General features: G+C 41.0%; 1 protein-coding gene across 2 annotated transcripts in view; it reads left to right on the top strand.

Moving 5' to 3' along the window:
- The window catches only part of Tmem87b (transmembrane protein 87B), a 49,493-nt gene extending 38,659 nt beyond the window's left edge, over positions 1-10,834 (top strand). For both annotated transcript variants that reach the window (XM_076832876.2, XM_076832875.2), the window contains exons 16-19: positions 346-419; positions 3,209-3,261; positions 8,869-8,899; positions 9,910-10,834. In XM_076832876.2, coding sequence (XP_076688991.1) covers positions 346-419; positions 3,209-3,261; positions 8,869-8,899; positions 9,910-9,969 — 218 coding nt within the window. In that variant the 3' untranslated portion in view covers positions 9,970-10,834. The remainder of the gene's footprint in view (positions 1-345; positions 420-3,208; positions 3,262-8,868; positions 8,900-9,909) is intronic.
- Positions 10,835-15,502: the final 4,668 nt, after the last annotated feature.

The following is a 15,502-nucleotide window of genomic DNA, read 5'->3' as shown; positions in this document are numbered from 1 at the left end:
GAGAGGACACCAGTGTGTCCAGCAAAGAAATAGTGACTGTCTGAGAGCATAGATGTACTTGTCACTCTGGCCGATCACAAATTATACACGTGTATTGAAATGTCCCAACCACTCATAAATATACATTATCTTTTATATCAATTTTTTAAAACTATTAACTTTTTCCATACCTCTTTCCTATATCTTCAAATGGCATAGTAAAGCTAGCACTCTGCTCAGAGTTTCCACTGTTAACTTTCCTTTAGGGGAAAAAAATCCTTTTTCTTAATGGGTTATTAAATGTGAAGTAATAAAGGAAAATATTATTTTATAATTTACATATATGTATAATGTTTCTCTTCACAGCTGAAGGAATAAAATTAAGAGCCTCAAAAACTGTTTCCAATGGAGCAGCTAAACCTGCTACTTCTGATAATTTTGTGAGTATAGTATGTATTTAATAGAATCTCAGTCTTTAATGCTTCAGAATCTGTGAGTGTGCTATTCATTGATTCTCAGAACAGTTTCAGCCATGGTTTTTGATGTAACTGTTACCATATGGCAATACTAGTTCAGGCCCATAACTATGATACTTGTCAAAAGTGCTTTCCTGGGGCCAGCAGCAATGAGCATCACCTGGAGCTTTTAGAAATTCAGAGTCTCAGGCCTGCCCCAGACCTGCAATGCTGAATCTGCTTTCTAACAAGATTCCATGACTGATTTTGTACATTAAAGATTGAGAAGTAGGGGCTGGAAATGTGGCTCAGTCAGCAGCGTGCTTGCCTGGCATGCGTGGGGTGGTGGGTTCGATCCTCAGCACCACATAAAAATAAAGATGTTGTGTCCACCGAAAACTAAAAAAAAAGATTGAGAAGCTTTTTATAATTATAGGTTGTGTTGACTTTTCTGTGTATTAAAGTGATTCTTGAATCCATCTTTTTTTTAACATTTATTTTTTAGAAGTAGTTGGACACAATACCTTTATTTTGTTTATTTTTTTATGTGATGCTGAGGATTGAACTCAGGGCCTTGTACATGCTAGACAATTGCTGTACCACTGAGCCACAATCCTAGCCCCTCTTGAATCCATCTTAATAGCATGTGTTATCTGTTGGGAAAAGAATTGTGTGTTATATGCAGTTAACAAAATCAATAGATTTTTAAAAAATGAACTATGGAAATTTGAATAAAATGGTATGATATATAATAGGGATATTTTGTGCATAAAAGTAATGATTTTGAAGATAAGCAGGTTTACACTCTTAGAATTATATCGGCTACAGATAATACTTTGTAAAAAAGTGCATATGCATATAAGTTCTAACAGGACAGATGATGTATGAAAATGTTCTCTGTTGGGTTTGGTAAATTCTCTGATTTTTATATTTGGTAATTTTTTAATCCTTTAAAATATGTTCTTTGAGTAGTTTCATGGCAATTTAACTAAGCATTCAAAATATACTGTAGTTTTCTTTATCTGGTGTTAGAACTACAGAGTGAACATCAGTAAGCCAGACATTCAAAATCCAGAATACTCCAAAGCAACTGTGACACAAATGGAAAAGTCCACACCATCACACTTTTTTTCATGCTCAAAATTGTTAACAAACATTGTATGAAGTTACTTCAGGGCTGTGTGTATAAAGTGCATACAAATCGTAAATGAATTTGGTGTTCGGACTTGGTTCCATCTCTAAGCTGTCTTATCATGCATATGCAAGTATCACAAAATCTGAAAAGTCTGAAGCCTGAAACACTTCTGGTCTCAACCATTTTGGATAGGGATACTCAACCTGTATCACAATTTCAAATTTCTTAGTTTTTCTATTTTAGTTATGTATCTCAGTGTATTTTTAAGTTCATTATTTGAAAACATAGCCAGTCCTGATGGTGCACACCTGTAATCCCAGCAAGTTGGGAGGCTGAGGCAAAAGGATCACTGACTCATTTGAGGCCAGTTTGGGCAACTTAGTGAGATTCTGTCTCAAAAAAACAATTATAAAGAGTGGGGCTAGGGCTGGGATTGTGGCTCAGTGGTAGAGCGCCCACCTAGCGCATTCGAGGCCCTGGGTTCGATCCTCAGCACCACATATAAATGAATAAATAAAAACAAAGGTATTGTGTACAACTAAAATAAATAAATATTTAAAAAAAAAAAAGGATGGGGCTAGTTCAGTGGTAGGATGCCCCTTGGTTCAATCCCCAGTACCACAAAGAAAGAAAGAAAAGTTTTTGCAAATGTGTTAAGAAAATGGTTTTTCATTTCTGTAAGTTAAGTGCGGTCGGGGCTCAATCAGAGATTGTGGGCTTACTCTCACTGGTCTATTTCTGCTCAAGACCCACTCAGAGAACAGGGTTCCTATTCATCCTGGCTATTGCTTTGTCTCTCTGTTGGTAAGCATTTCATATAGCCAGGTAGATAATGAAGAAAATTTTGATTTGTTTTACATTATAAAGTAAAATATTCAGTATTCCTTATATTTTCTCTTCTCTCTGAAATGATTATGAGCAAGTTCCCATTTGGGAAAAATTGTAGCTACCCCAGCTGGCCTGCTTCTTTTCTGGTCTCTCTGGGGATGTGAGCATGTGCACAGTGACACTTAGTCGTTGCTAAGGTAGATTATTTGGCCCATCATCCTTTTCTGTTGAAAAATTATTAGCTCATCAGAATTTTCGGGGGGATGGGGAGTACTGGGGCTCTAACCCAGAGGTGCTTTACCACTTGAGCTACATCCCCAGCCCTTTTAATTACTTGAGACGGGGTCTCACTAAGTTTCTGAGACTGGCCTCAAACTTGATATCTTTCTGTCTTTTAGCCTCCAAGTTACTGGGAGTACCACAGCACCGAGCTAATTCATAAGAACTACAACAAATAAGGAAGCATCAGAGTGTGGAGAAGGAAAAAAAAAAAAAAACAATGCAAATCATGCTCTTGCTGTTTTCTATCATATATATCAACTTTGTTGTATTGTGGTTTCTTAGGACAAAACAATAACATGAATATATCTGATTAAAACCAAGAAGTGAAAAAACCTGCAATCAGCATTTTATTTGCCTATTTAAGAAACCACTGTCTTAACTTCTGTGTGGCATATGTACCAACTTGTTAGGACATAGCAACTAAAAGAATGTCATGGATTTAAACTTAAATATTTACACATTTATCCTTCTAAAATATTCTTTCAAGTGATATTAAGCAAATGCTAAATATAAATATTTATTTCTATAGGATGAAGATTTGAAGTGGGTGGAAGAAAACATCCCCTCTTCATTCACCGATGTGTAAGTATCCTCTGTTACAGTCTTAGTGTAGTAACCATAGTTTAACGGGTCATTCTGCTGTCTCGTGCTTCTCAAACTTCACCGCTCCATGGGTTTTGTGGGCTCCTCACCTGGGCATGGCTGTTTATTTCTTAAGAAAAATCAACAAAAACAAAGTTCTGGCTTAGTTTCTCTTTCCTTTTTTCACTGAACAAGAAGTTTAATACCAGTGACCTGTGACAAATGCCCGCTTTTTCTGATCTAGTTATCAGTATCATTATTTTGACTTAATTTTTGTTATGGAAAAGTTCCAACTCATGTAAAAACTTTTTATGAACATAACTCACAACACCAAGTATCGTGGGGAAGCTTTTGGAGGAATGATGTGACCGTGGAAAAAGTAATCCATAGGAATCCCTTTGGGGAATTTTGAGCTGTTGACATTCCTCTATATCTTTGTCCTATTCAACACGAGAATTCCACATAGCAGTTTCCCAGTCAAGACAGGACAGCCAAGCATGGGGACGTTTCCTCATACTGTTCTGTCCTCCCTACTCCCATCTGTCCCTTTCAAACAGTTCTGTCTGGTCTGATATTCCCTTTACCTGAAGAGTGTCCTATTTCTTGTAATGCAGCTGTGCTGGAAGAGAATTGTCAAATTTTTGTTTGTCTGAATAAGTCTTTGTTTCTTTTTTTTTTAAACAGTATTTTTCTAGGTATAGAATTCTTGGTCAATAATGTTTTTCTTTTATCACTTCAAATGTTGTCACTTGCATGTCTTCTAGGTTTCAGAGTTTCAGAGAAAGTCTACTTTAGTTTTTTTCCTTGTTCCTTCATGTTATATGGGTTTTGTTTGGTGGTTTTAGTTTTTGTTTTTGGTAGCCCTAGACTTCCTCTTTAGTGTGTTTTTAGAATATGATGACTGTGTGTGTGTGTGTGTGTGTGTACACATAGATTTCATTTGTCTTGGCTATATACCTAGAAGTGAAATTGATGGATCATGATAATGTAGTGTTCAGCATTCTGAGAAATGGAAAGCTGCTGTGTTATTTTACATTCCTATTAGGGATACATGAAGGTAACAGTTTGTGTCCTTGCCAGTACTTGTTATTGTTCATATTTTTTATGTTATCTCTTTCAGTGGCTGTGAAATAGCATTTCATTTTTCTTTGAGAGATTGATGTTATTTAAACTTTGGTAATTGAAATTGATGCATATCAGGTCTATGAAAAATAGAAACTACAACCAACTATTATATTTTTTTCTTTTAACAGAAAAGAAAATGTGTATATATTCTTTTATATTTACTTACATATTTAGTATTTCTTCTTCCTAACATGAAGCATGAGCTAAGAGCCTTCTCCTATGGGTCTCAATTATTCCTTACAGTATGGGTTTGATGGCAAAAATTCTGTTTTATTTATATGAAAATATTTGTTTTGCCTTCCTTGTTAAAGGATGGTTTTGCTGGATATAGAAATCTCTGTTGACTTTTGAGCACCTTCATATCCTTCATGACTTTCACATTGTAACTTTAGCCTATTGACTTCCTTCAGGTTCTTAAAGCTCTACCACACATCAAGGCTTGGTTAAGCTTGCTGAACATTTTTATACATGTGTCTTTTCTTTTTATTCATACTGTCTCTCCTAGGCAAAGGATACAGGTCTTTTATTTTTCCTTTTTTTTTTTTTCAGTACCAGAAATTGAACTCAGGGGCACCTGAACACTGAGCCACATCCCCAGTCTTATTTTGTATTATATGTAGAGACAGGGTCTCACTGAGTTGCTTAGTGCCTTGCTTTTGCTGAGGCTGGCTTTGAACTTGCAATCCTCCTGCCTCAGCCTCCCAAGCCGCTGGGATTACAGACGTGTGCCACCACACCCAGCTATTTTTCCATATTTTTTTTATTGGCACATTATAGTCGTACGTAATGGTGGGATTCGCTGTTCTATATTCATACATGCACACAATATAACTATATAATTTGGCCAGTATTATTCTCAGTAAGTCCCCTTTCCTCTCCTTCTTCCCCTGCTCCCTTTTCTTTACTAATCTACCTTGCACCTTTATTTTTTTTTTCCTCTCTTGTTTCCTTGTATGAGAGAAAACACACTACCCTTGACTGATTTGTCTTTTGTTGCTTAATATAATCTTCTCAAGTTCCATTCCATTTTCCTGCAAATGACATAATTTTATTTTTATTTATGGCTTAATAAAGCTCCATTATGTATATATACTACATTTTCTTTATCCGTTCATCTATTGAGCAACACCTAGGCGGGTTCCATAGTTCAGCTGTTGTGCTACTATAATATGGGTAAGCACAGATCACTGTAGTATGAACACTTCAATTCCTCAGAATAAATAACGAGGGGGCTGGGGCTGTAGCTCAGTGTAGAGCGCCGGCCTCATATATGTGAGGCCCTGGGTTTGATCCTCTGCACCACATAAAAATAAATAAAGATACTGTATCCAACTTCAACTAAAATATGTGTGTGTGTGTGTGTGTGTGTGTGTGTGTGATTTTTTTAAAGAATAAAAAACAAGGAATGATATAGTGAGCTATAATGAGCTCCTGTTTCTCCACATTCTTTCCATCATTTATTGTTTGTATTCTTGATGGCTGCCATTCTAACTGGAGGGAGATGAAATGCAGTGTAGTTTTGATTGTATTTCCCTAATTGCTAATGATGTTGAACATTTTTTCATACTTTTGTTGGCCATTTATGTTTCTTTTGAGAAGTGTCTCTTTAGTTCTTTTGCCCATTTATTAATTGGGTTATTTGGGGGGTGTTAAATTTTGAGTTCTTTGTACCATCTGAATATTAATTCTCTATTAGAAGAGCAGCTAGCAAAGATTTTCTCCCATTCAGTAGGTTCTTCTTTGCCATGCAGAAACTTTTTAATTTGATGCCATCCCTTTATTAACTTGGCACTATTTCCTGAGGTTAGGGGTCTTATTGAGAATGTCATTGGCTGTGTCTACACGTCAGTGCTGACCCTACATTTTCTTCTAGGAGTTGCATAGTTTCTGGTCCAGTCCTAGGTCCTTGATCCACTTTGTGTTGTCTTAAGTGCAGGGTGAGTGCCAGTGATCTAATCTCATTCTTCCACATATGGATAACCAGTGTCCAGCACCCTTTGTTCTTTTCTCCAGTGTATGGTTTGTCAGGAATCAGATGATTTTATCTGTGTGGATTTGACTTCTAGTCTGTACCATTGGTCTGTGGCTGTTTGGATGCTAGGACCATGCAGTTTTTGTCACGGTAGCTCTGTTGAATTCAGCTATTTTGATTCCTCTAGCATGGCTTAGAATTGTTTGGCTATTCTGTCTCTTATTCTTTCAGATTAATTTTAGGACTTTTTTTTCAAGTTCTGTGAAGAAAGCTGGTATTTTAATGAGGATTGCATTGAATTGGTTTATTATTTTTGGTTATATGTCCATTTTAACAATGTTAATTTCTGCCTATCCAAGAACATGGGAGGTATTTCTATCTTCTAAGGACTTCTTCAGTTTCTTTCTTCAATGAAAGTTTTCATTGTAGAAGTCCTTCATCTCCATGTTTAGATTTATTCCTAGGTATTTTTTTTCCTGATTTCTTTTTCAGCAGATTCATTATTGGTGTTTAGGAAAGCTGTTGATTTTGTATGTTAATTTATACCTGCTACTTTACTGAATTTGTTTGTTAGGTCTAGAAGTCTGTTGGTGGGGCTTTTGGATCTTCTCCGTAGAGAATCCTATCATCTGCAAACAGTGGTAATTTTACTTCTTCCTATCTAATTCTTATTCCTTTTAGTCTCCTCCCTTGACTGATGCTTCGACTAGAATTTCTAGTGCTGTATTGAATAGGAGTGATGAAAGTGGACATCCTTGTCTTGTTCAGATTTTAAAGGAAATGCTTTGATTTTTCTCCCCATTTACTATGAGGTTGGCTTTAAGGGGGTTTGTATATAGCCTCTGTAATGTTGAGGTCAGTTCCTTCTATCCCTAATATCAGTTTGTCGCTTTCTCTGTCTTTTGAGATGATTGTGATTTTTTTATGTCCTTATTTCTATTTATGTGGTGAATTAATTTGTTGATTTGCATGTATTAAACCATTCTTGCATCCCTGGGGGGAAAAAACTTGAGCAATCTTCTTAATATGTTGTTGAATATGATGTGCTAAGACTTTTAAAGGATTTTTGCATCTAAGTTCATTAGGGAAGTTAATCTGTAGTTTTCCTTCCTTGATGTGTCCTTATCTGGTTTTGGTATGAGGGTGATCCTGGCTTCATGAAATGAATTTTTGTGCTCCATCCCTTTCTAGTTTATGGAATAATGTGAGGAGAATTGGCATTAGTTCTTCCTTAAAGTACTGGTAGAATTCAGCCAAGAATCCATCTGGTTGTTGGCTTTTCTTTGTTGGAAGACTTTTTATTACTCTTCTGTCTTATTTCTAGATGTGGGTCTGTTTGGGTTTTCTCTGTTCTCCTGATTCACTTTTGGCAGGTTTCATGTGTTTAGAAGTGTATTCATTTCTTCTAGGTTTTCTAATTTATCGGAGTTTTCAAAAGAATCTCTAATGATCTGCTGAATTTCTATGATGTCTGCAGTGATTTCTACCTTTTCATCTCTAATTTTATTAATTTCCGTCTTTTGTTTCGATTTTGGTTATTTGGCTAAGGATTTATCAATCTTTTTATCTTTGTTTCACTGATCCTTGTATTTTTCTTAATTTTTAATTTCATCGATTTCAGCTCTGATCTTAATTATTTTCTTTCCTCTACTGGTTTTGGAATGGGTTTATTTTTCTTTTTCTCAAGGACCTTGATTTTCTCACATGGCGCTCATAGCTGTAAACCTGCCTCTTACAACTGCCTTTGGAGTGTCCCAGAGGTTCTGGTGTGTTGAATCTGAATTCTCATTGAATCTAGGATTTTTAAATTTTTAAATTTTTCCCCTGATTTCTTCTATCACTGATTCATCATTCAAAAGTGTTTTGTTCAATCTCTGTGTGTTCATGTAGTTTCTATATGTTTTTTTTTTTTGGTGTTGATTTCTATTTTCTTTCCATTATCATCAGATAAAATGTAAGCCACTGGGATTACACATAGGCATGTGCTACTGTGCCTGGCAACAAAACAGTTTTTAAAGGAACACACATTCCGAAAAGTGCTCATATCCTAAGTAAGTGTATAACCCACTAAATTTTTTAAATGAGTACATTTGAGTAATCAGCATCCAGATCAAAAAGTAGAACATGACTAAGCCCTAGAAGCCCATGTTCCTTTCCACATAGGGGGCCACCTTCCCATAGGTTCTGTTGTCCCGACATCTGGAACTGTAGAGCCTGTTCATTTTAAAAATTTTCTCCCTCAGTAGCTCATCCATCTTCTTGACTGTATGGTATTCCATTGTTTGAACATGCCAGTTTCTCCAGCTGGACTGTTTCCAGCTTAGGGCTGTTGAGCACAGTGCTGCTATGAAAACCCTCCTCCTCGTCTGCTAGGGAACCTGGGTGTCTTCGTGTCTCAGCTGAGCGTCTGCAGTGGGAATTGTGGACCACAGGCTATTTCTATATCATTTTCCTAGATTCATTGGCCTACTTTTAATAACACTGTCACTTTTTTTTTTTTTTTTTTTTAGAGCACTTCCAGTGTTGGTGGATTCGGATGAGGTAAAATATGTTTTTGCTTATTTCCTTAGAGCTGGTATTGTCACAAAATAGAAATGTACTTCAGAAAGAGATTCTGAAAGTCGCTTTTTAAAATGAGTATGGGTTGAAGAGACGGAAGGACATTACGAGTTGACTTGTGATGAGGCGTAAAGGACTTCTGGGTGAGGTCCTCCTTTAGCCAGAAGCAAGATTAATGCTTGTTGGTGGGAAAGAGGGGAGGGGGTCTCACTTTATGAGACGTTCAGTGAGTGATTCACTAAACCCATGTCTAGGTAGGGTTGAGAAGATTTGAAGGGGCAGCTTAACCTCTGACGCTGTGCATATTTTGTTGGGGTAGTAAATAGTGTTTCTGTTTGATCTCCTCATTCTTCACTTACCAAGCAGCAAGTCTGCGTCAGGGGTATGGCCTAGGAAGTTCAGGGGGAGGGTTGGGGTCACAGGATGTTGAAGGTTGCCTCAAGTTTGAAGTGCCAGAATGAAGGCTGGAGGGGGAGGCCAAGTTCAGGTGGCTGTGGGAGATGAGCTGCTGCTCTGTGTTCACTGAGACGCAGGAAATAACTGTGCATCAGTGTCATTCGGGTTGGCGGCAGGGGAAAGTTTGAGAAGGCTGTAACTTCAGGCCTTAGGACTCTGCTGAAAGACGCGCCTAGAATTACTTTAAGAAGATGTTTGAATTATTCACTTGATGGCAACTGATTTGTGATCTCAAAAAGACCTGGATTCCGTGAGGCCAGGCAGATCCAGACAGATCCCGGTGGGCTGTACTGCGATCCGCGGCTCCTACCTTTGCTCCTAGGGCTCTGAGCTCGTGTTTTCTGGGCAGCCAAGGGCTGGTGCTTTGTGGCCGTCAGCAGGTCCCAGGGCATTCTGAGTGTGTGTGGACTGTACTTTCACTGTCTATATCTCATACTTTCCCAACATGGAAAGTGTAAATCGTGATTTTTGAAAGATTAAAAAATTCCATCACAGTCTTGGAAGCAGCATTTTGACAGTTTTTCTTCTCCCTCCAGGAAATTATGACCAGATCTGAAATAGCTGAAAAAATGTTCTCTTCAGAAAAGATTATGTGATCAGAATGAGTATAAATAAAACCAAGGTCACGGCTCAGACTGTGATGGGTGGGAGCTTGTTAGGGGGCAGCCAGCAAGCTCTGGCCCTGCTGCCCTGGAGATCACACGGTAAAGGAAGGACTCGGAGGAGGCTGTGCATCCTAGACAGCTGACTTCTCCATGTCTGCCGGAGTGAGTGGCTGGACTTGGAAGTCATCTGAGAAGAGCACGAGGAGGAAGCCGTGTGCACAGACGCCTGCTGGTGACGTGCCAGCATCGGATTGGGGTTCTCTCTTTTCTCTGGAAAAAAGGATCATTCCAGGTTTCTTTAAATTATATAAAGTCTCCTGCTGTTCTTTCTATTCACTTTGAGATAGATAATGTGATTCTTCTAAAGTATAGCGTGTCCGTGTCCCCATCTTTGGAATTTATAATTACTAGAAGCAGTAATGATTTTTTGTTTTACTTTTATACTGATGACTTAACATTGGAATGTGGGCATGTTGATATGTCTCATTTTGCTTTTTTTTTTTTTTTGGTTTGCACAATGCCATTGTTTGTGAATACCACCATGAGCATCAGATCATGGAGTTAGGTCTTCTCTGAGCTCAGGGGAACACATGTGCACAAAGAGAAAAGTCTTAAGGGTTCCTTCCACAGATTTGCTCTGCCACTGCCCCTCCTCGGGCCACGGGTACGCGAGCTACTGCTGAATCTGCTGGGCAGGTGGTGGACAGCTGGCCACGTGGTGCCCCACAGCACCTCCTGCCTGGCAGGTTAGGAGGCCCACTACTGCTGAGCCTGGTGGAAATTAGATCTGTGTCTTGTACACAATCTTGGCATCTTCGTCTTATAATAAAGGCACATTGAACTGCAGAGTACATCACTGCTGATCTGGTAATTGCTTTGTTAATCTTCAGCCATGTTTTGCTGCTTATTTGTCACATTTCTTGGTGACATATGGGTTGGCAGGGTTGGTTTTTTTTTTTTTAAGTGTCTTTCTTTAAAATAGTGTGGACATACGCAGGTGGACATAGTGTGATGAAACTGTGAATGTGCCACTTCTTGCATGACCAAAGATAGAGGGCTGGCAACCTGTGAGGCGGCGATGAGAGGGCATCTCGCCTGTCCTCTGCAGGAGTCCAGCCTGTGAACTGAGAGTGACTTCAGAGCATTTGAGAAGACAGGAAAATCTTGACCATCGCAAATCTTTTTTCTTCACTGTGAAGCCTCAGAATGGTTTCCTTTCCTCTCAGAAGCCTTTCTGACCTGCCTCCTGTGGTCAGAAAGGAGGTTAGTAAGAAGACTGCCTTCAGGCAGCAGCTTCTCCTGGGAGGCCTCGCCTCACAGCGGTGCTCAGCCGGGAGCCCTGGCAGGACAGCGCTGCTGGCCCCTCTGGAGACAGGCAGGTTTGCCAAGTGGTGTTCGTTCTGGACACCCTTCCTGGGAGGAGAGGGGCTAGTTGAAGGGTTCTGGTTCCATCCTTCGCTCAAGTTTCTGCCAGGGTGATGGCCACCCACCGAGTTTCCCAGCACCTGGGTCTGCTCTGGTTTGGGTGCTCTGCCTTTGCCCAGCTGGTTCAGGACTGGAGGTGTCTGCTGACCTCCTACCCCACGGTTTGCGGTGGGTTGACCCCTGACTCGGCACACAGCTGGGGTTGACCTGAGAGGCCGAGTCCTGGGCCTGCAGCCAGGAGGGACGTGAGCATGGTGGGTGGGAGTGGGGGCTGATGGCAGGTGTCACACTAAGGGGAACCAGCCCCCACAGTCCTTGCTGCTGTTCATAGGGACAGTTCTTTCTCCCGCCATGTAGCTCAGCAGGGGCTGAAGGGCAGCTGCTGCTCTCCGCCCTCAGGAGGCAGGTTCCCTCCTGCCGCTGCTGCTGAAGGGCATGTGCAATGTCTATCCTTCCTGGTGGTGGTGTCATCTGTATTTCTGGGGAGCAGGAGGGGCCGCCCTGGCACTTGGCTTCCAGGCCCAGGGAAGATGGCAGGAATGCCCCCAGGGCATACAACTCCTTCCTCAGGGCCTCCAGGCCTGGGGCCTGCTCTAGGGGTTACTTTAGGAAGCCTTGGCGAGGCCTAAGGGAAGGGCCCACTTTGATATGAAGTGTGAAATTTGCCTAAGAGGAAATTTTCATGATTTGAAGTAGATTAAATATTTCCTTTAAAGTGTAGTTTCTTTATTGCAAAAACTAAGGAAAAATAGCTGATTATTTTATGCCTAGAGGTAATTTTCCCTTACTTTCTTGTAAAGGAAATATTTTTTCTAATCTTTCATATCCCTTCCCCTCTGTATTACAGAACATTAGATTTGCACTACTATAACGTCGACTCAAAGTATAAAAGTGTATAGATAAGTTTGATTCTATATCTTCCTTTTGAAAGCGGTCTGGGGAGCCTCCCTGGCTGTCATGCTAGGGAGGTCTCTGCTCCTAGTCCTTGTCTTTCGTGGCAGCAGCAGGAGACAGCCCTGCCCAGCACCGCCCTGCACGACAGAAGCTTGACACGGGCACGTTTTGAACATATCAGCTGTATGTATGTAAGTGACAGAAGTCGATTTTTAAGGAAGTGTATGTTATGCCACAGGAACTCATGGCTGGGTTAAGAATCTTCTTTAGAACTAGGAAAGTGTTTTATTCATATATTTGGGAGAAAGTTTGGGGGCTTAAAAATTGTATTTTTTATTTAAAAAACTTAAATTATTCTATAACTTGAAATTTCTTTGAATATAGGACATGACTATTTAAAGGATTTTTGTTTGAAATATTAATGTATTTTTGTGCCTTAAAATTGGTTCTTTTAATAAAATGCTTTCTGAAAGTTTAGATGATTGATGATTGATAATATTTGAACGATAGACTACATGACTCTATAGGAAAAATAGACTTCAGTAGACGGCAGGACTGAAATCCTTCGAAGAGGAGGGATATTCCATTAAACAAGAAACTGTTCAACCTCAGTAGTGATACAGAAATGCAAAACAAAAGGTTGGGGAATTTTCTAAAAATCTGGTTAACCTAAATTTACGTTCTTTATAGACATCTGTAAAATCCCTTTGCTATCAAGGTCTGGTGAACTGAGCAGACTCATTAATGATGGTGAGAAATGACTCATTAATGATGGTCTTTGTGAGAAGAAGTTCATGAAGTTTGAATGGTATCAATTTTGGTGATATTTTAAAGGACGGCTCAAAATACAGAATAAAGTTTCCAAACAAGCGTGTATTGTAGTATTCAAGATGAAACTAGAGGCAAGTTTAAATGTGAACGATAGGAAAATTATTGCATTATGGTTGAACTGGCTACTTTGGGGACACTGTGCAGTCATGAAGTTATCACAAAGAATTTATAACAACAGACGAATACATGTTACATAAAAACAAAATCAAGGATTGAATAGCAGTGAACCAAAGTGGCACTGTGGTCATTGCTGTTGGGGTTCCACCCCAAAGTGGTCCCCATGTGATCCCAACCTGCCACAGTCTGGCTGGGCACAAAATCATGAGCCACTCACAGCTTTGTAGATTCAAACAGCAATTCTTTATTCCCGAACTCACACAGCCGTCTACAAACACGTTCTGGGGAAATCCACGTTCTCTGCCCAAATCCACCTCCTCTGCCTCCCAAAATGCTCTCTGAATCCCGGGAGAGACTCAAGGGGAACTCAGGCAGCAGGATACGCCCTATTCCCAGCAGGAATAATCTTAAACCTGGAACCGCCCTAAACCCGGATCCGCCCAGGTCTTTGAGCAAGGTCACCTTCCGGGAGTCCTTCCACTAAGCAACATGGGGTGCGCTGGCAAGGAAGTTGTCATACCTACTTGGCTAATGGCTCCCAGCACCAGCCCTTCAGAAGACTGAGATGAAAAGAGGCTGGCTCTTGTCCCAGCCCAGATGGGCACAGAGCTGGGGAGGCTGGCCTTCCAGGTGGCCCCTCAGGACCCCCAGTTTGTTTCCATCCGAGGCCACCATTTGTACCCAGCCAGCGGAAGGAGGAGGGACCGCCTAGAAGGTTCTGGGACTGGAGCAGGAAGTGGCGAGCATTGCTTCTGAGCGGTCCCTTGGCAAAACCTGGTCCTGTGGTCACACCAGACTGCCAGCAGGCATGGTAGTGCCAGCAGCCCGGCTGCCTCCTTCCTGAGAGGGGGACCCCTGGCCTCCTGCCTTGTGGAGCAGTGGACGGGGCAGGCCTAGGAGCTTCTCCTGCCTTCGCATTCCCTAACTTTCTAAAGCTAAGGTGTGAGCTTTGCCTAGGCTGCATGGGAAAGGCTGTGTGGCTTCAGGTCACAACTGGATCCTGAGAGCCCCACCTTGCTGGGACACGTGGTGCAACATGGGGACATTTCTTCAGGGACCTTCTCCCAGCCTGATGTTGGGGGCCAGGATGGGAGCCTGGAGGAGGGCAGGGGCGTGTGATGACTTGGGGCCATTCACATGGCACCAGGCTTAGCCATTGACCCCACAGGAGAGGCTTAGTAGCCTGTCTTAGGTAACCCACCCAGGAAAGTGACCAGACTGGCCTAGTATTAGCAGGAGTCCTCCTTGAAGGATTGTCCTCAAGTCCTGAGGGGAGTGGAGGCTCCATTTACCACGTCCATGTTTGCTTATCGGAGGGTTGATAACGTGTCTGAGGAACCTGGGGCACTGCCCTCCTCGGCCAGCGGACGTCAAGGTGGAAGGTGCACGGGAAACCCTCTGAAGTTCAGGTACATCACCTTAAGAGTAAGTCGCCCAGAGGTTCCCCATGAGTGATCTGGGCTTACAGCGAACACCTGGGCTGTGTGACGTAGGCTGGCATGATAACTCAGGTGGGAATAACTTGGGTAGCATTTCCTTAAAATTATTTTGAAGAATAAGAAACTGCAGTTTATATACAGGGAAAAATTCAAAAGCCAGCCAGCAGAGGGTGCCAAAGTCATGTCTCCTGGAATTCCTAATCTCGACTCTTTGTCCTTAAATCTTGCCTTTAAAAAAATAAATACAAATATACTTTTTTTTAAAATAAAATGCCATTAAACAGATTTGGGGAGTAAAGAAAATAAACCTTAAAAACATAACTTTTAGGGGCTGGGGTTGTGGCTCAGAGGTAGAGAGCTTGCCTAGCATGAGGCATTGGGTCCAATCCTCAGCACCACATAGAAATAAAATAAAAGATATTGTGTCCACCTATAACTAAAAAATAAACATAAAAAATAGGCTCAGTGAGGTTGTACGTGCAATGACATTTACAAACAATAATATTAAAAAAACATAACTTTTGAGATGTTATAAACTAAACATGTGAATAGGGTCTGGGGGTGTAGCTCGGTGGTGGAGCTCTTGCCTGGCCTCTGCAAGGGCCTGCTTCAAACCCCACCATCCTGAGAAGGAAACTTACAAGCAGCCAGAGGTGGAACTGCACCCGTAGGACTGAGGCGCGCTTTGTGTGCTGGTCACCCTTGCTGCCTCATTTCCTGTGACCTCATTGTCATTCTAGCCTCCAAATTCAGCTCTTAATGCTGGTGCTCTGCTTTGAGTCCATCAGTAGGGACCTCCTTGGGGTAGAGTGGAGCCC

The sequence above is a fragment of the Callospermophilus lateralis genome, chromosome 14 (genome assembly GCF_048772815.1).
Source record: "Callospermophilus lateralis isolate mCalLat2 chromosome 14, mCalLat2.hap1, whole genome shotgun sequence".
Lineage (NCBI taxonomy): Eukaryota > Metazoa > Chordata > Mammalia > Rodentia > Sciuridae > Callospermophilus > Callospermophilus lateralis.
Note: the sequence above shows the minus strand (reverse complement) of the source record. Positions and strands in the feature narration are given on the sequence as shown.